Here is a 22,008-nt window from a genome sequence, read left to right as displayed (position 1 = left end):
TGTTTATTTTAACATTATTTTAATCAAAGGTTGAACATGTACTTCCTCTTTTGAAGCGGGGAATTGGTATTCACCATGGTGGTTTACTTCCTATTTTGAAAGAAACTATAGAAATCCTCTTTTCTGAAGGATTAATAAAGGTATGATTTTATTTTTATTTATTATGCCCTAGAACTGTGTTGTGTGAACAGCTTGAAAATGATCGGGAACACTGTTTATAGTCAGCTTTATTTTGTTTTTGTTTTTAACTTGGTTGTATGGGTTGACTTTGGTAAGGAACTTGACTTTTATTTATCATTTTGGCCTGTACTTCATAAATTGGGGCCTGTAGGTAAAAAAACCATTTGTTTCCTTTCCTGTTCTTAAAGTGAGAAATGGTAACACTTTTTGATACAACGTGTAATTTTTAAGAAGGTGCTAAATAACTGTCAGACCTGGAGTTGATTCTGTAAGTGGACTCTTTCCTAAATACAGCTTGAAAGGATTACTGTAGAAAAGGAGGGTTGCTGGTACAGTTACAAAAGAAAGCTTTTTAGGATATTTTCATTTAAACTCTATAGAGTCTAATTTTAAAATTATGCTGAATTCTGTATCCAGAAATAGAATATTAAAAATGGAAAACAACTTCAAAATGTAGTCATAAGCCTCTATATGACTCACAAAGTGCTTTTATGCTTATAAAAATCAGGTTAAATTTTAAAAATCAGATTAGTAATTTATCATAAGAATTTTAGCACTTAAAATATTTTACTCACCCTAAAGAATATACTTGAGGCATTTTGCATAAATAATTGGACACTGTTTATACCTGGGTATGATAAGGTTCTGCTTATGTTTCCTTCTCGGTTGCATATTTTGCTGAGAACCATTTTTGTTATAAAATTCAAGTAGAACAGTTGTACGTAAAGAAAAGAAGGAAAGAGCATCATTCCCCTTCACTTACCAAGAATATCCACTTAAATACATACATATCATATATGCTTTACAATATATGATTCATTTTTTGGACAAAATAAGTGATTATACTACTCATGTTATTATCCAGTTTTATCATATACGTAGCTTTTCATTCTTTTTAACAGATGAATAGCATTCCATTGATACAATAAAGTATTTCTGTCTTTTTCCCTGTTGGTGAAAATTTAGAATATTTAATAGTTCTTCAGTGACTTCACTTGTGCATACACCTTTGTGTGCTTAAAGCACAGAAAGTTTGTGTTGTAAAGTTTTTGTTGATAAAATCTTAGAGGTGAACTTGAAGGGTAGGTAACTGATTGTGATCTCCCCTCAGATGGTAAAGGCTTCTTGAAAACTGCTGCATCATCAGTGAAAAGCCAGGAAATGGGACTGTGTTTACATAAATAATCTATAGCCTAATCTTTCCATTAGACCAGTATTCCTTCCAGGTTACCACCACTAGAATTTAAGAAAAATTATTTTCCGTCAATCAAGAAGTTTCTGTGATACGAAGGGCATTAAATATTATCGAATAATTTTATATATAAAATACTGAAATACTGAAATATATCTGAATAGCATGTTGTCTTCTTTTTGTGGTCTCATTCACAGATAATTTTGAAAACGAATGATTTATTTACACTTAAATCATAAAACTAGTTTTTCAGTTTAAAATACATGCGTAATTGTAAACCTTTCATTTATTTAGGCCTTATTTGCCACAGAGACTTTTGCTATGGGAATTAACATGCCAGCTAGAACTGTTTTATTTACAAATGCCCGAAAATTTGATGGGAAGGATTTCCGGTGGGTAAGTAAAATTATATATTGAAATTAATTTTATCTTTAGTGATTTTATATTAAGGTGACTTTGGCTCATGTAATCTTTGAGATTTTCAGTTTTAAATACTTGAGACCTTTTACCTGAGCTAATACAACAAGTTCATCAAGGTTAAACTTAAGATCCATTATATTTCTATCCTTTAGCCAAAAAACAAACAAGCTCCTTTAGGGTGAAGTGTGATGAGGGATAAGTATACAGATGATTCATGAATGCGTAAAGAATTTTGAGTATATCTAGAATTTTCATTTCTTAGAGCTTAGAGCATTTAAACACCTCTACTACAGTGGCTGCAGTTGTAGCTCATTCTTTTACCCTTCATGTTTAAAATAAAGGCTTTCATAGGTTTGTACATATGTCTTTTTTGAGGCAGAAGAAACGAAAATTGGAATCGTGGGTGGAACAGTGAATTTGGGTAAAAAATAAATTCTTAGTGCAGAAGTAAGTAATCCATTCAGGGAACAGTTACCAAACTTAAACTATGGGCATAGGACTACAGTAGGTACTGAGGATGCTGAAGTTAAAATAAAGCCAGTCTTCCCTCTAAGGAAATTTAGTACTGGTTGAAAGTTGACAGACATATAATAAACTGTTGTATTGTGGACTCTGAAATGTACAGGAAGCATAAAGCATAAAAAAAATGTAATTTGTATATAAGGAGTCAGGGAAGACAGCTTAGAGAAAGCAGTCCTTAAACTGAGCAGCAGCAGCAGATGGGTATTTACCAGGCATGTAGTGGAGCATTACAGGGAGAAAACCAGGTGGAGGAGGAGAGATTTCTCATTTGACCATCTTGTGCAACCCAAAGACTCACATAACCTGGCATTTGGAAAAGATTGTAAATAGCCATTTCTGTACTTACTAACATTTATCCTTGAAAGTGTTAATTTTTTGTGTGTGTGAAAACTTTCTGGCAGTACTTACTAATTATCAAAACATTGAAAAGTACCCATGGTAGGATTTTAAAGACAAAGCATTTTTCTCAATTTGTTTTATTTTAAAATGTGTTGGGTGCTGTATAAGAGAAATATAAGTATAGTGAGACAATGTTATTTCTCTTTAGAAATTTTTAATAGCCGCAAATTTTTGTGTAACTTGTAACCCATTCATTCATTCATTCATTTATTCATTCACTTGCGCACTTACTCATTTACTTATTTATTCATTTATTTTGATATTGTTAATGTACAATTACTTGAACAATATTATGGTTACTAGACTCCCCCTATTATCAAGTACCACCCACATACCCCATTATAGTCACTGTCCATCAGTGTAGTAAGATGCTATAGAATCACTACTTGTCTTCTCTGTATATACTGCCTTTCCTGTGTCCCTCCCCCCGCTACATTATGTATGCTAATCTTAATGCCCCTTTTTCCCCCCCTTATCCCTCCCTTCCCACCCATCCTCCCCAATCCCTTTCCCTTTGGTAACTATTAGTCCATTCTTGGGTTCTGTGAGTCTGCTGCTATTTTGTTCCTTCAGTTTTTGCTTTGTTCTTATACTCCACAGATGAGTGAAATCATTTGATACTTGTCTTTCTCCACCTGGCTTATTTCACTGAGCATAATATCGTCTAGCTCCATCCATGTTGTGTGACTTGTAACTTTTTAAAAGTTGAAGTTTAAAAATTTTAATTCATATAGAATATGATTTTTAATTGTAAAGAAGTTAAAAGTTTTTCACATCTTTTATATTTTAAACTAATGTAGAATTTTAAATTCTTCTTAATCTGTCAATTTAATATTACTTAATTCCTTGAATAAAATTGATGGGACAGGAATATAAGGCTTTTGTCACTTTATGTGCTTCTTCATGTGGACCCCAAGGTAAGGACACAGAGTATAGCCATCTTTCCTAGATGATTCAAGATGTAATTATGAAATCTAAACATTATAATTGTGCTATAATGTAATGTTACCCTTGGACCCTATTGAGATTTTATTGGACTGCCTTCTTGAAATATTCTCGTCTGCTTTATTTTTTTTTTATTTTTTTATTTTTAGGGGGAAGAGGAGATTTGGCCTTTTTGTGTTATTTTTTCTGGTGCCTTCCTTGCTCCCAAGTTGCTAAATCTATTTTTAATGCTACCAGTGATAAGTCTTCTTATAGCAGTGGCTCTTAACTCTTTTTGAGTCACATATATTTTGAGAATCTAAAAACTGTGGACCCTTCCTACAGGAAAACATTACACATGAACCTACAGATAAAACTTTTCCAGTGTTCAGGTGGTTTGTTGTCACCCCAAAAACCTACATATGGGATGCTTGCTATACTTTCTCCACTAGGTTGTTCTTAGTGATGAATGGACTCTACCAAACTCCAAGGAAATGTATACTGAGAAAATAAGGGAAAACTGTGCCTTTTTTTTTTTTTAAGTTTATTTTATATTACTCTCATTTTGCAAATTAAGAAAGTTTAATGGTCAGGATTGGTATTTAGTAGAGTTGGGTCATTGTAAGCTTTCTTAGGCATTGCTGTTTTCCATAATATCTAGCTCAAAGGTACTTCTTAAGCCAGTGAACTAACCAGTGTTTCCTGTAGCTATGTTGTATTTGATCATTTTAAGGCTAAGTTTAGTTTTGTAATATTATCCTTCAGTGTTTTGCATTTTTCTGTTTTTGCTTAAAATCTTCTAAAAATTTGTGTTTTTAATTATGTTTCCTTTTTTGAACTGTATCAATTGTACTTGTGTATTTTATAATAAAAATTTTCAGAAAAAAGTTTTTTAACAAATTTTCTCCTAAACTTGGAATTTTTAATTGTGTTCATTTAGATTTCTTCTGGTGAATACATTCAGATGTCTGGTCGTGCTGGAAGGAGGGGAATGGATGATAGAGGAATTGTAATTCTTATGGTGGATGAAAAGATGAGTCCAACCATTGGAAAACAACTACTTAAGGTAGCCAAGTTAAGTTTCTGTGCCTTCACCAGGAATTTAAGCAACATATTTCAAGAAATATTTAGAAATATGTTCTGTCAATTCAAATACCTCTCAAAATAGATGCGTTAATTTACTGAACTGTCTGGGTCTGGGAAGGTAGAGTCACTACCCAGAGTGCTGATGTTTTGTAACTTCTGAAATGTGATAGAGAGGGGTGTGAAGATTTCCATAGAGGACAGAAGTGTTTACTTGGCCCTCCAAATTTAAGATAACCCTTTTCTCTGCCCCTCCACTGCATGAATTGGTCTTCACCTATGAGAACAGAAAGTAGTGCACATGATAATCAGTGGTTTTAGCAGTTACCTTCCTCTACTTTACAAGCCTAGGTAGCCTCATAAACTAATTTTAATCTACCATTCTAGTTCAGTCTGTTCTACTGATGGATTTTAAATAGTCCAACAAGTTTAAACTTTATTTCAAATTAGATTAATCATTTTATTTGCTTATTATTTGTGTTTTGGATTGTCTAACATTTCTGTTTTGGTTTTGTTTTCAAGACCTCAAAGAAGTTCAATCTGGTGCTTTCTTTCTCCATCTATTAAGAAGTTATTATAGAGAAATCCATTAATAAGATAGAAAACATAATACTAATTAAAAATATATAATTAACTGCTAGCCCATTTAGGTACTTATAATAAACCTTCAAAATATGTTACGACATACATAGGTCAGTATCTCTGAAATAAACTGTTCCTCTTCTGAAACTTGGGAATTGCATGGAGAATATTAGATACAGTTGTAGGAAACCTGGAATATTGAAGAAAAAATACATAATGACATACCTTTTTTATGTTTTCATGTGAAAATGAAGCATGTCTGTAAATATAGTGACACTATTTATAAATGGTATCTTATTTTCAGTTTTAAAGGTTAACACTTGGAAACCTGTTTTTAGGCATCCGTGTAACTATAGCTCTAATGAAAGTGACGCAAAGGCAAAAATTTGCATTTTAATTCTTTTCTTTAAACTGTGCCAGGGAAAATAAACAATATGTTTCTCTCTTAATACTCTGTATGGAAAGAATTGAATCAGGTTGCCAAATTACAGAAGGTAATTTCCTAATCACAGCATTTGGTTCCTTTAGTACAGATTTTTCATTCCATTTACCTGATATCGCTGGATTTGTTAACCCTGTGAGCATAAAGTTCTGTGGTCTTTCATTTAAAAAAAAAGTTTTTAATTTTATTGCGGAAAGAACACTTAACATGAGAGCTACCATCTTAACAAATTTTTAACTTGTAAGGTACTATTTAAGACCCATCTATATCCTGCCTATAAGAGACTCACTTCAAACTCGAAGACATACACAGACTAAAAATTGAGGGATGGAAAAAAGGTATTTCATGCAACTAATAGGGAGAGAAAAGCAGGCATTGCAGTACTTGTATCAGACAAAATAGACTTCAAAACAAAGAAAGTAACAAGAGATAAAGAAGGACATTACATAATGATAAATGATTCAGTCCAACAAGAGGATATAGCCATTATAAATATTTATGTACCTAATACAGAAGCACCAATATATGTGAAACAAATACTAACAGAATTAAAGGAGGAAATAGAATGCAATGCATTCATTTTGGGAGACTTTAACACACCACTCACTCCAAAGGACAGATCCACCAGATAGAAAATAAGTAAGGACACAGAGGCACTGAACAACACACTAGAACAGATGGACTTAATAGACATCTATAGAACTCTACATCCAAAAGCAACAGGATACACATTCTTCTCAAGTGGATGTGGAACATTCTCCAGAATAGACCACATACTAGGCCACAAAAAGAGCCTCAGTACATTCCAAAAGATTGAAATCCTACCAACCAACTTTTCAGACCACAAAGGTATAAAACTAGAAATAAATTGTACAAAGAAAGCAAAAAGGCTCACAAACACATGGAGGCTTAACAACATGCTCCTAAATAATCAATGGATCAACAACCAAATTAAAATGGAGATCCAGCAATATATGGAAACAAATGACAGCAACAACACAATGCATTCGTTTTAGACTTCAACACACCACTCACTCCAAAGGACAGATCAACAAGACAGAAAATAAGTAAGGACACAGAGGCAGTGAACAACACATTAGAACAGATAAACCTAACAGACATGTTTAGAACTCTGTACCCAAAAGCAGCACTATATACATTCTTCTCAAGTACATGTGGAACATTTTCAAGAATAGAGCACATACTAGGCCACAAAAAGAACCTCAATAAATTCAAAAAGACTGAAATTGTACCAGCCAACTTTTCAGATCACAAAGGTATAAAACTAGAAGTAAATCATACAAAGAAAACAAAAAGGCTCACAAACACATGAAGGCATAACAACATGCTCCTAAATAATCAATGGATCAGTGACCAAATTAAAACAGAGTTCAAGCAATATATGGAGACAGATGAAAACAACAGCACAATGCTGCTTCTGTAGGACGCAGCGAAGGCAGTTCTAAGAGTAAAGTATATAGCAATCCAGGCCTATTTAAAGAAGGAAGAACAATCCCAAATGAATAGGGTAAATTTACAATTATTGAAACTGGAAAAAGAACAAATGAGGCCCAAAGTCAGTAGAAGGAGGGACATAATAAAGATCAGAGAAGAAATAAATAAAATTGAGGAGTATAAAACAACAGAAAAAATTAATGAAACCAAGAGCTGGTTCTTTTAGAAAATAAACAAAATAGATAATCCCCTAGCCAGATTTATTAAGAAAAAAAGAGAATCTGCACACATCAACAGAATCAGAAATGAGAAAGGAAAAATTACTACAGACCCCACAGAAATACAAAGAATTATTAGAGAATACTATGAAAAACTGTAAGCTAACTGGATAACCTAGAAGTAATAGACAACTTTCTAGAAAAATACAACCTTCCAAGACTGACCCAGGAAGAAACAGAAAATCTAAACAGACTAATTACCAGCAAAGAAATTGAATAATCGGTAGTCAAAAAACGACCCAAGAACAAAACTTCCAGACAAGATGGATTCACTGCTGAATTTTATCAGACATTTAAAGAAAACATAATACAAATTTTCCTTAAAGTTTTCCAAAAAACAGAAAGGAGAGAATACTTCCAAACTCATTCTATGAATCCAGCATCACTCTAATCCCCAAACCAGGCAAAGACACCACAAAAAAGAAAACTGCAGACCATTATCCCTGATAAACATAGATGCAAAAATACTCAACAAAATATTAACAAACCAAATTCAAAAATACATCAAGAGGATCATGCACCATGATCAAGTAGGATTCATCCCAGGGATGAAAGGATGATATGTACAACATTCGATAATACATCAACATCATCCACCACATCAACAAAAAGAAGGAAAAAAACTACACAATCATCTCCATAGATGACGAAAAAGCATTTGACAAAATTCAACATCCATTCATGATAAAAACTCTCAGCAAAATGGATATAGAGGACAAGTAGCTCAACATAATAAAGGCCATACGTGACAAACCCACAGCCAACATCATGCTTAACAGCAAGAAGTTGAAAGCTTTTCCCCTAAGATCTGGAACAAGACAATGATGCCCACTCTCCCCATGTTTATTCAACATAGTACTGGATGTCCTAGCCACAGCAATCAGACAACATGAAGAAATAAAAGGCATCCAGACTGGAAAGGAAGAAGTCAAAGTGTCACTGTTTGCAGTTGACATGATATTGTACATAACAAACCTTAAAGAATCCACTCCAAAACTACTAGAACTAATATGTGAATTCAGCAAAGTTTCAGGATGCAAAATTAATACACAGAAATCTGTTGCATACCTATACACTAACAGTGAACTAGCAGAAACAGAAATCAGGAAAGAATTCCATTCACAATTGCAGCAAAAGAATAGAATACCTAGGAATAAACCTAACCAAGGAAGTGAAAGACCTATACCCTGAAAACTACAAGACACTCTTAAAAGAAATTAAAGAGGACACTAACAAATGGAAATTCATCCCATGCTATTGGGTAGGAAGAATTGATATTGTCAAAATGGCCATCCTGACTAAAGCAATCTACAGATTCAATGCAATGCCTATCAAAATACCTACAGCATTCTCCAATGAACTAGAGCAAATAGTTCTAAAATTCATATGGAACCACAAAAGACCCCGAATAGCCAAAGTATTCCTGTGAAGGAAGAATAAAGCAGGGGAAATTACGCTCCCTGACTTCAATCTCTACTACAAAGCCACAGTAATCAAGACAGTGTGGTCCTGACACAAGAACAGACCCATAGAATAGTGGAACACAAGAGTGGAACAGTAAAGGAGCCATGGATATACAATGGGGAAATGACAGCCTCTTGAACAACTGGTGTTGGCAAAACTGGACAGCTACATGTAAGAGAATGAAACTGGATTACTGTGTAACTCCATACACAAAAGTAAACTAGAAATGGATCAAAGACCTGAATGTAAGTCATGAAACCATAAGACTCTTAGAAGAACACATAGGCAAAAATCTCTTGAATATAAACATGAGCAACTTCTTCCTGAACATATCTCCCTGGGCAAGGGAAACAATAGCAAAAATGAACAAGTGGGACTATATCAAATTAAAAAGCTTCTGTACAGCAAAGGACACTCAGTAGAACAAAATGGCATCCTACAGTATGGGAGAACATATTCATAAATGACATATCCAATAAGGGGTTGACATCCAAAATATATAAAGAGCTTATGCACCTCAACAAACAAAAAGCAAATAATCCAGTTGAAGAATGGGCAGAGGATCTGAACAGACACTTCTCCAAAGAAGAAATTCAGATGACCAACAGGCACATGAAAAGATGCTCCACATCACTAATCATCAGAGAAATGCAAATTAAAACCATAATGAGATATCTCTTCACACCAGTTAGGATGGCCAACATGCAAAAGACAAACAACAAATATTGGCTAGTATGTGGAGAAAGGGGAACCCTCCTTCACTCCTGGTGGGAATGTAAATTAGTTCAACCATTGTGGAAAGCAGTATGGAGGTTCCTCAAAAAGCTCAAAATAGAAATACCATTTGACCCAGGAATTCCACTCCTAGGAATTTACCCTAAGAATGCAGGAGCCCAGTTTGAAAAAGACATATGCACCCCTATGTTTATCACAGCACTATTTACAATAGCCATGAAGTGGAAGCAAACTACATGTCCATCAGTAGATGAATAGATAAAGAGGAGGTAGTACATATACAGAATGGAATATTATTCAGCCATAAGAAGAAAATAAATCCTACAATTTCAACAACATGGATGGAGCTAGAGGGTATTATGCTCAGTGAAATAAGCCAGGCGGACAAAGACAAGCACCAAATGACTTCACTCATCTGTGGAGTATAAGAACAAAGAAAAAACTGAAGGAACAAAACAGCAGCAGACTCACAGAACCCAAGAATGGACTAACAGTTACCAAAGGGAAAGGGACTGGAGAGGATGGGTGGGAAGGGAGGGATAAAGGGAAAAAGGGACATTATGATTAGCACACATAATGTAGTGGAGAGCAAGCATGGGGAATGCAGTATTGCACAGAGAAGGCAAGTACTGACTACTGACTCTGCAGCATCTTACTATGCTCAAAGACAGTGACTGTAATGGGGTATGTGGTGGGGACTTTATAATGGGGGAATGTAATCACCACAGTGTTGCTCATGTGATTGTATATTAATTAATGATACCAAAATAAAATAAAATAATAAAATGCATACATCCCTTAAATTAAAAAAATGTAAGTTACTATTGATTGTAGATGCACTGTTGTACACCAGATCTCTAGAGCTTATTGATCTTGCTTGATTGTAACTTTATGCACTTCAATGAGTAGCTCCCTATTTATCCCTCCCCTCAGTCTTTGGGCAGCCACCATTCCTCTTTATGATTCCATTACTTTGACTATTTTAGATCCCTCATATGAGTGGAATCATGGTATTTAATGTCTTTCTTTAACTACCTTATTTCGCTTAGAAAAATGTCTTCAAAGTTTGCCCGTGTTGTCACATATTGCAAAAATTTTTTTCTTTTTTAAAGCTGAATAGTATGCCATTGTATCTGTTCACCACCTTTTTGTAAATGCATTCATCTATTGCTTCATATTGAGGTTGTTTCCACATCTTTACTATTGTGAATAGCATTGCACTGTACATAGGAATGCTAGTATCCATTTGATACTTTGATTTCAGTTCTTTTGGGCATGTACCCAGAACTGGGACTTCTGGATGTAATTCTTTTTAAAAATTTTTTGAGAAACCTCCATACTGTTTTTCTATAGTGGCTGCACCATTTTGCATTCCCACCAACAATGTGCAAGGGTTCTTGTTCCTTCATCTTTTTTTAAGTTTTTTAAACTGCCTTATTAGAAATATAATTATTGAAATTAATTATTCTATCCTTCAAATTTTGTCAAAATATTTTTATTGAATATATAATTCAAATATTCACCCACTTTATTTGGTTCTAATATATTCATAGTTTTGCCACCATCACCACAATCATTTTTAGAACATTTTCATCAACTCTGAAAGAAAACTTATGTCCATTATCAATCACTCCATTCCTCCTAAGCTCTGTCTCCGTCTCCCAAGCCCTAAGCAAACCATTTATCTACTTTCTGTCTCCGTATAATAATATGCCTATTCTGGACATTTCATATAAGTTCACTCATACAGTATGTGACCTTTTTGTATCTGGCTTCTTTCATTCAGCACATTATCTTCAGATTTCATCTGTGTTGGAACATGTATCAGTACTTTATTCCTTTTGATTGTTAAATAATCCCCCAATTGTATGGATATATCACATTTTATTTACCCATTATTTAGTGGGTAAACATACTGGTTGTTTCCACTCTTTGGCTATTGTGATTAGTGCTGCTCTGAACATTTGTTTACAGGTTTTTGTGTGAATGTGTTTTTGTTTCTTTTGGGTATATACCTATGAGTGAAATTGCTGAGTAATGTAATAATTCTGTGTTTGACCTTTTGAGGACTTGTCCAACTCTTTTTAAGTTTATGCAATCTTACATTCTCACCAGCAATGCATGAAGGTTTCAGTTTCTTTACATTGTAGTCAACACTTATTATCTATTCCTTTGATTTATAACCATTCTAATGAGTGTGAAGTGGTTCCTTACACTTCAAATGCTATATAGTTTGATCTAAGGATACCTGTTAATTGTTAATACTATAGTTATATAAGCAAATATGTATCTGTATTCCTAGATAGGTTTCTTTCTCCACCTAACTGCTACCGATTTTTTTGTTCCTAGGATTTTTTCAAGTTGATGTAACAATCACTAAAGAATTTATAGGCAACTTAATGACAATAACTAATATTTATAGAATGTTCAACATGTCCCAGGCATTGATGTAATTACTGTTACTATCCCCATGTTATAAATAAATAAGGCTGATTTTTCCAAAATTATATTATTAAATGGTAAATTCTGCTTTTGAACTCAGGTAGTCTAGTCTAGCTTCAAAGTCCATGCTCCTAACCACTATATGCACTGCTTCACAGTTCTTCATGCAAGTAGATTTTTCAGTTATTGGTGCAAACAGAGTCTGACATGGTAGCAGTTTGTTCTTTTGCCATACTTAATATAGCATATGAATTAAAGAATAAATTATAATGTCAGTCTATTTTCTTTTTATCAAAAGTGATTGAGATTTGCTCTTAGGTAACAACTTTATTGAATAGAAAGAATAATTTTCTCAAATAATTAAAATACATAGATCATTCATATTGTAAAAATAATCATACATTAATAAAATGCAGATCTGCTCATATTAAATATTTCATATTTACCACTTTCCTTTGCTGGATTAATATGTCTTAGAAAGATGTGTTCATTGCTTATTGGCTAAAGGTTACTTGTAGCAATTTCTAGTATTGAATACGTACACATATTTGTACATGTAAATAATTTAATAATCTTGAATTTCAAATACTTTATTTCTTTTCCTTAGCTTTTTTTTTTTCTGGCTTGAATAGTTTTCTAAAGCGCGTTATGAAAACCTGTTCAACTTTCCCAGTTCTGCTATTATAGTATTCAAAGTTTATCTGAACCTTAACATCCATTTCTTTTTAATTACGGACAGATTTTTCAACTATTAGCTCAAACAGAATTGACATAAGACAGCAGTTATTTTAATCTAACAGATATAAGCTAAAAATAAATAAATTTATCACAACGTTTACTCAGATGAAAAGTTGAATGAGACAAAGTGTGTTAGCCCTCCAGGAAGACTTGTGAATGCATCTTTTTATTCTTCAACAGTTAAGAGCTATTTTACATTTTCTCCAGTATAACCAGAAGAAATAAACATTCTAATATAGTGCCCATATTTTCAGGAGTATAAAAATATCACAGTACTTGGAGTAAATGTGGTTATTGTTTTTATCAAAATTAATTCATTTCCATCATTTCGAAAATGATTAAATAAACTAATTCCAGGAAATGACAGGCTTTCTACTTCTAGTCAGTTGTGCCTTCATTTCAACATAAACCACATTGTTCACAGCTAAAGAAAATTAAACTGTTCGAAGGAAAAATAATTTTGACTTTACTGAGTATTTAAAGTCTTTGGAGCTTTAGGAAGAACATACCTGTATTTTAAGGTTAGTACTCTATTTAGTCAAGATAACTACTTATGGACCTTTTTTGGAGGAGTTGGAAGGTTCACATTTATCCATTTTCTTCTATCTTCCACCTTTTAGGTTCAAAATGCAAAAATATTTAGACTAGTAATTTTTTGAACTGCTTGTTTGAATAAACCATGCATCCTAAAAGGTTAAGAGATTGTTAGAAGCAGAATAGCATTCAAAAGGTAATACAGCCTTAGAAAATTGACATCTCAATCTTACAATCTTGTCATTGAGCAGCTTGGCAACTGAAAGAACCCTAATAGTTTTTCTAGAATGAAGCAAGTTTAAAATCTTTACTTATCATTGGCTCCCTGTCTTGTGTTGGTTAAATTTTAGGTCACCCTTTTATTAGGCTTTCTTCTGATATTTTTAAGAAAGTTGAAAGATCAAATAAAATACATAAAAAGTTGACAAATACTTGCTCAACATTTGAGGGTTCCTATAATTTTAGTGATATGAATATTGAAAAGATAGGGTTATGTAATTGACATTTTCTTAGTTTATTGTGGTAACTTTTAAACTTGGGAAATCTGCTTACATACATACATAGAACAGAAAATGAACTTGAAGCAATATATGACTTAGTGCCAGAATATTGATTATTCTGATATCTCCTGTTATCATAGAAATTTGAGGTGATTCTAGACTATATGATTATAATATAAGGCTTTATGGGGGAAATCCATCCTGGAACAATCCCTAAAGGGATGGGTTAGGAGTGGGGGTTGCATTTTGATTTCACGGAGTATCAGAAAATGTATTTCAGGAAACAGAAGGCTCTTTAGAGTCAAGCATTAATGTGTTGTATTTAGTTTCCTTAGACTGCTAGTCCAAAGGATATGTGTGTGTTTACTTAGGGGTGAGGCAGATAAGTTTATTACCTTCATTGCTAAATTGGGTGTTCAGATCTGAGCCTCGCTCCATATTTTTCAAACTTCCTTATTTTATCCCAGTCCTTAGCAAATAATAGTTTATTATATCATGTCCAGTTTTATTTATTTACATCTGTATGAGCATGTGTATGTGTGTGCCTGAACTAAAAGTTTCTTAACACACTTCTGCTATGATTCATTAAGGGGTTTTACAGCTTTACTGAAGTATAATTAACAAAATTGTAATTATATTTAAAGTGGACAATGTGCTGACTAGATACACATATACATTGTAAAAGGATTCCCATCAGAGAGTTAAGTAACATATCCATCACCTCACATATTTACCTTTTTTTCCCCCTTTTCCTTTTTTTTGTGAGAGCTCATTATGTTATTTTCCATTCAATTCTATTTCATGGTAGAAATAGAACAAAATTTGGTACAACTACTAAATTTTAATATTTACATGTTACTGAATAGATACCATATCTCAGTAAAATTATATTTTTGCATGTCTGGGAGCAGGATGCCAAATTAATTGGAAGGGAAATTAAAACCAAGACAAGATGATAATTGTAATCTAGATAATTTTTTATAAAAATTCTGATTTAGAGTGATGGCAGTGGTAAAGAAACAAAAGAACTAATCTAAGATATACTAAGGAGATAATCTGCAAGTTAATTGAAATAAAGAAAGGTATAAAGCAGAAGAACTAAATTGGAATTTAAATGAGTAATATCATTAACTATTAATCAGATGAGTCATCTCACTAATTGTTCATCTATGTATGAGTGAGATTCAGTCAGGAATGAAAACAAGAGAGATGAATTTCATGTTAGTATAACCATATTATTTAGCACCCAAATTAAGATTCTATAAGAATGAATCTTAATTCATTCAAAAGCATTTAAGAATTACACCAATACAGGTGTAAGTTGTGATTGTCTTGGACTCACTTGGATACAATGTCAAAATGCCATGTTGAGTTTCAGGTGATTAAGAATTCAGATAGGTATATTATCCAGCAGTTGAGAATGTAGAAGTGAAAATAGAGGTTGGAAATAAATATTTGCTATTGTAAAGCCCCAGATTTCTTAAAGTAGGCAATAATAGAAAAGAAAAACAACAGAAAAGTAAAGTCTGGGTCTGTTTGCAAAATTATGAAGTAGCTGAAGTTGCCGTAGTCCCTCTTTTCCCCAAGAATGTGGTTTGCATACTATTCACATCCCTGTTTTCAGAGAAAGTGGATAAAAATCAATTTAAGAGCCCCTGTCTACCCTAGGAGTATTTTTGTATTTTGCTATGCCATTTAGAAATACATAACATACTTCATGACACTTCACTTATAAATATTTCAACAGGTACCTCCTGAGAATTTGGTCATTTTCCTGTGTAACTACATAACCATTTTAATTCTTTTTTTTGCCATCATCATACATCTGTATTTTCAGATTTGCTATTTTTCAAGTCACTTTAAACCAAGATGAATTACAGTAAGGAAAGCCTAACAGGGACAGTTAAACAATGTTTGGAATAAAATTATTTGGCTTGATTTTCATAACCACAGATTTCAAAGAATACCACCATCCATGCCAGATGTACCAGACAACCCCATTGTCGGTATTAGCTGTGTAGGGGCCAGTGTAGTAAATGCCATTTGGGTTTGCAGAGTGACACCTGTTAAACCACCGGCCAGGCTGATCTTTTGCACAGTTTTTTTTTTTTGGTGCCAATTTTAAATGATTCTATTTAAGACATTGCATTTTCCACTTATAATATATAGTGCTTACAAAGTGCAATGTTATTTCCTTTCCCTGTGCATATATTCAAGTATCAAGAATGCCCAGTTAACTTTAGCAGCTCAACTTAAAAACAGCCATTTAAAACTGCTACAAATTTGGGTCCTTCAGTATTTTGTGTGGAACAATGCTAAATTCTATTCAGGTTGGCTTAATCAACCTCTTCAATGGTAGGCCCAGAGGAGGCACCTCCAGATGGAGGAGCTCCACCCCCAGGGAAGTCCTCAGGCATTCCTCCTGGCATGTCCCCTGCACTCTGGTACAGCTTGGTAATGATGGGGTTGCAGACTTTTTCCAACTCTTTCTGTTGATGTTCAGATTCTTCCTTCTCTGCAGTCTGGTTTTTATCAAGCCAGTTGATAATTTCATTACACTTGTCAAGAATTTTCTGCTTGTCCTCATCATTGATTTTCCCTTGAAGTTCTTCATCCTCAACTGTTGCTTTCATGTTGAATGCATAAGATTCAAGTGGATTCTTGGAAGATACCTTGTCCCGCTGCTTCTCATCTTCAGCTTTGTATTTCTCAGCTTCCTGGACCATGCTCTCAATGTCTTCCTTCTATCACTATCCCATGTGCTGAATTTCATTCTTTGGTGACTAGCCCACCATTGCACCTCAGGATGAAAATTCTCTGCAAGGGAGTTTCCAGCTGTATCAGAATATTCTCCAATATTCAACTCATAGGAATTCTTGTGTAGTCAATAAGTGAAGACTTTATTATCCAGCCAATATTCACCATTTTTTTGGACAAAATTTCCAAAGCCATTTTCATAGTCATTCCAGTTTCTGTTAAAGTTCTCTGCCATCAGATTGTCTCTGAATCACAGTCCATCCTCCTCCATCAGACAAGTCGCAAAAAACAGAATTCCATTGGGCTCTGGAGAGGTTTGATTTTGTAAAATCCACTGCGCTTACATCCATCATTGAAAATTTCTGAGCAATATAATAGAGTAAGGCCAAGGCTTCCTTCTTCTGACAAACACTGTGCTAAATGGGGTGATGTGAATGAATACTTTCCCTGATCATGCAATACAAAAAGTAAGCCATGTTGGAATGCTGAATTTCTAAGCTTCATAAAGTGATAGAACAGCCTGCCTAAAGGTCTTTTTCCTCTCGTCCCAAAATGGGGCCGAGCTCAAAACAGAACCAAAGGCACGATGCCCCAGCTTCTAAATGCGAACAAAGGCCCCTGAGCCCAGCCGGCCTTCCCTCTACAAGGTGTGTGGGGAAACATTGGAGCCTGGCCACCCCTCGCCTCTCCTGGAGGGAGCGGAGCCGCCGGGCTGACCTACTGCAGCCAGTCTCACCCCGGGGGACATAGGGAGCAGAAGAGGAAGAAAGGAAGTCAGTTCCTCGGAGAGTGCAGTTACTCTTGTAGCGTGGCTGAGTGGGCTCTCTCCTCTGGAACTAGCGAGAGAGCATATAATAATCTGGACACACTAAGCACTTCTTTTGTACTAAATGCTCTTGTAATCATGGTACCTGTGATAACTCACTCAGTCTTTAAAACAAAGAAACATACTTATTCCTATTTTACAGGTAAGGATTAAGAAGCATATAGGGTTGAGTAACTTGTCCAAAGGCTACAGCTAGTGGGAGGAACAGCTGGAATTTCAAACTTCAAAAACCAGGCTCAGCTTGTACACTGCAACTACAACACATACTGCCTCCTAAACACTGGGGCCTTGCAGAAGGACGCATGGTTAAATCAGGGGCCTGTTGGCTGAACAGATACGATGTTGAGACAGTGAGGCAGCAGGGGTAACTCGTGCCCAGTTAGAGTAGGTGTGGGCTCTCAACCATTTTAATTCTTAGAAACTGTTTGCATTAGAAAAAAATACTTTGAAGAAACATTGCTGAAAAAGAATTTCAGATCTCAAAAGATCTTGGATCTAAACCTTGTTGTGAGTTAAGGTTGTACTGTTGTAGATTAATGTTTTAATCTGCCTAGCCATTGAGTCTCACCCTTCTCTGGTTACAGCCATAGTTAGGAGGAGAAAGGAGAATTATCAAGGTGAAGATTAAAAATGGTCTGTAAATTTGGGGGGAATGCAATTAGCAGTTTTATGCCATTCCAGAAAACTAAGGGCTTCGTGAGTGAGTATCATTCTGAAATTTAGTATATTCTGTCAGCATAGGCTAGGTTATGCTGTATTACAAACCTAAATCTCAGGGACATAAAGGTTTATCTCTCTAACCTGTTCAGTGCAGGTTTATAGAGAAGGTTCTGCTCATCTTTATTGTTCAGGAGAAACCACCATCTTCAACATTACCAGTCACTGTGCCAGAAGGGAAAAGATAGCTTTTCATACCAGCAATTAAATAATTGGCCAGGAAGTGACACATCACTACAGTGTATTTGCCCCACACGTTGGGGCATCAGAAAGTGTTATCCTGTCAGGTGCCTAGAAACAGTTATTCATACCTGGCATTTTAACTAGTACTGTCCTATTTAGTGATGTTTTTCCCCCTCTTTGTTTTCCTAAAGATCAACTATTTTATTACTTTGTATTGGTCATTTATAATACTGTAGTAGTCCTTTACATAGATTAAATTATTAAGCAATTTAAGAAGTTAAAAGTATTTTTGTAAATCTATTTGAAAAGCAATACTGATGTTTTTTTCCTCTCTCAGGGCTCAGCTGATCCTCTGAATAGTGCTTTCCATTTGACCTATAACATGGTTTTGAACTTACTACGTGTGGAAGAAATTAATCCTGAGTACATGTTGGAAAAATCTTTCTACCAGTTTCAGCATTATAGAGCAATACCAGGAGTAGTAGAGAGTAAGTATAAAATTACCACAATAGAATCTCATTTAGCTTGGATACTAAATGGCAAAATTACTGCAATATTGGCTGCTTTGGCCATTTTTTTTTTCTGGCAAGCCAATCTTGGTCCTTACGTAAAGTAAAGTAAGAACTACAGTCTGATCATGATAACTGACTAGAAAATTTTTAAATGAAAATAAGAAAACCCTGCCAGGATATCTTTCTATAGTTGGTTCAAATTTAGTATTATTATTACAGATATATCACATGATAACTCATGTTCATAAATAATGATATAACAAAAAGCTTAGTATATTAAAAATTGACCTAAAAGAAGCGTATGTGTATTAATCTTACCCTTTCACTGTTTTCTCATTATAAAAGAGTAATATACCCTTACAATTAGAGTATTTTAACTTAGATTTGATTTCAGCTTTTTTAGAATTTCTAGCTTCTAACATTAAGAAAATGCTTTCCAGAAAGCAAGTGTTCTATGATACCTACACTAAGTAGAATTGTGTATTGATCCTTATCCTTTAGGATATAGTTTCTGATCATCATATAGAGCTAAATAAAATCTAAAGAGGAGGCTATGATTGAAAAAGTAGTTTGGGTAAATCTTATAAAAATAATGTATAGTCATCATTATAAAAGAAAAAAACAAAATTCAGCAAAAGACAGGAAACTTAAAATCATTTGTAATCTCACACAGAGACAGCCACATAATCACTGTTAACATTTTATAGTTCTTCCATCTTTTTTCTTTCTCATACATCTATTTGTATTCTTAGGATGGGATCAAATAACAGTAGTCTCCCCTCATCTGCAGGGGTTATGTTCCAAGACCCTGAGTAGGTGCCTGAAATCACTGATAGTACCAAACTCTTACATATACTATGTTTTTTCCTTATACATACATACCTAGAATATTTTAAAGTGTGATTCATAAATTAAGCACAGTAGGAGATTAATAACTAATAATAAATAGAACAATTATAACGATATACTGTAATGAAAGTTATGTGAATGTGGTCTCTGTCTCTTTCTCAAAATATCTTACCGTATTATGCTCACTCTTGTGATGATGTGAGATAAAATACCTACCAATGAGATGAAATGAGGTGAATGTTGGGTAGGCCTTGTAACACAGTGTTAAGCCACTCTTGGCCTTCTGATAAGTCAAAAGGATGATCATCTGCTTCCAGACAAGGTGGACTGCAGATATCTGAAACCACAGAAAGTGATAGCCCACAGATAAGGCAGAGACTACTGTCTGGTAGTTTCTGTAATAGTAATCATGATATTTATAGTTGGTATCATTTACTGAATATTTACCCCATGCTTAGCCTTGCATTAAAGGCTTTATGTTCATTAGTTTACTGATCCTGGCTTTTTAAATTTAAATTTGATATATCCTTTGAAAGTGTGATTTTAATGACAGTATTTCCATTTTATTAATGTAGGTTTATTTAATAATTTATTAAAGGCAAATTTTAGATACCTGTCTTATCATGAGTAGTGGGATCACTTGCCCCTACTTTTTATGTAGCAAGAAGTAAATGAAGTATAATAATGTGCCTTTAAAAAAGGAAAAAGGCTTTAGAACATCCAAGAGGGTAAAATTCTTTTTTTTTACCTTTACCTAAATGATAGATCATTATTCCTTTTTCCATAATTTCTCAGGTCTTATTTAAGAGGGGCTTCATCACTACAAACTATAGAACTAGAAAGAGTTTGGGGATCATTTTACAAGTTAAAAAGGCTTAGAGAAGTTACCAGTATTTAAGATTACACATTTGATTGATGGCATATTTAATATTATAATAGTATACTCCTGGCTCCTAAGCCATGTTGTTTTTAATTGGGGCATAGGACATCACTTCTGAATATGATGAGAATAGATATAGTAACTTATGTGACTAAAAAAAAAAATGAGAAAAGGTAACTTAATGAGCTAGTTGGTTTCAAGACTTACTTTTTTAAAATTTTATTATTTTCTTGTAAAGTATTTAATGCCATCTGTCTTGATGATAAACTACTTAGCCAGTCTTAGCCAGGAGAAGAGTATGATTCTAGTCTCAGAGAACCATATTTTTAAGGCAGCCGTAAATCTGTCTTTCTCCCACCAAAAAAAAAATGAATAAAATTAAATTTAAAAATAACAAAGGGAATAGAATTTTTAAAAACCAACAAGATTTAAGGTCATCATGGATTTGGGTTTAAAATAAGAAGGTACATTTGATTAGTAGTAAAGAAGGAAATTCATTAATTTCACCTCATATCATAGAAATTTCTGGTGCTGTCACTGAAACAAGTATAAGGTTACAAGCCAGCTCAATACTTTAAATAAAAAGAATTAAGATTTAAAATATTCCTTTGATGCCTGCCCAGAATAATTCACACACACACACACACACACACGTTAGACTGGTTAGAGACTGATTAGGCAAGAGAAATATTGGTGCACATTGAGGCACCTACCTTCACTTTCCTCCCCTTCTTTGTAAAGGTAGTGTATTCTAACTATCAGTAAATTATTTTTTTATCTTAAATTATATTACTCTCTCATAATTCCATAGAAAAAAATCCCAGATACAGTGGGGTATAGAGGGAGAACTTAAAGTATTTTCCCATTTATTTAAAGCATTTTTTTATGATTTCTAGCTGAGCTCAGATTGTTCAGTGACTTTGACCATGACTCTGCTATCCACTTTTTAAACTTAAGCATTACCACCATTTATTTCCTCATCCTCTGCCCTCTGTCTCTCCACACCCCAGCTACTGCTGTCTTTTTCAGTGTATTTCTGACTGACCTACTTTTCAGAAAGATTGATTGTAATGCAGTTTCCTACCCCTGTGGTGTTGCTGCTGTACACTTGAATCTTTCTGCACTTGACTTGCCCCTTTTTTTCCCCTACCTCTGTTTTTAAAGGGGCAAGACATGTTTTTCTAACATTTTGAAACCAATAAAGGAAAACTATCAAAGTATAACAGACTTTTTAAGGGAAGAAGTAGGAATTTAACCTTTAGTACAGTTTGCAAGGCTGAGTGGTGTGACCAAAGAACATGTAGTATAAGAATAGGTGATTGGAGGTGATAGGGCTATCCTGTGTGCTTTTAAAATGTAGAGTACATCCTGAAAGCAGTTTATTCCCATTTTCC

General features: G+C 34.1%; 1 protein-coding gene and 1 pseudogene across 4 annotated transcripts in view; one reads left to right on the top strand and one right to left on the bottom strand.

The window, feature by feature from the left end:
- Positions 1-22,008, top strand: part of MTREX (Mtr4 exosome RNA helicase) — a 131,603-nt gene that overhangs the window by 52,211 nt on the left and 57,384 nt on the right. For all 4 annotated transcript variants that reach the window (XM_073236288.1, XM_017641047.3, XM_037022312.2 and 1 more), the window contains 4 exons: positions 30-140; positions 1,667-1,768; positions 4,578-4,703; positions 18,711-18,861. In XM_073236288.1, the coding sequence (XP_073092389.1) occupies positions 30-140; positions 1,667-1,768; positions 4,578-4,703; positions 18,711-18,861 (490 nt within the window). The remainder of the gene's footprint in view (positions 1-29; positions 141-1,666; positions 1,769-4,577; positions 4,704-18,710; positions 18,862-22,008) is intronic.
- LOC140849329 (heat shock cognate 71 kDa protein pseudogene) lies at positions 4,712-18,587 on the bottom strand (annotated as a pseudogene).

The sequence above is a fragment of the Manis javanica genome, chromosome 1, assembly GCF_040802235.1.
Source record: "Manis javanica isolate MJ-LG chromosome 1, MJ_LKY, whole genome shotgun sequence".
NCBI classification, from domain to species: Eukaryota; Metazoa; Chordata; class Mammalia; order Pholidota; family Manidae; genus Manis; species Manis javanica.
This window is presented reverse-complemented; position numbering and strand designations above follow the sequence as displayed.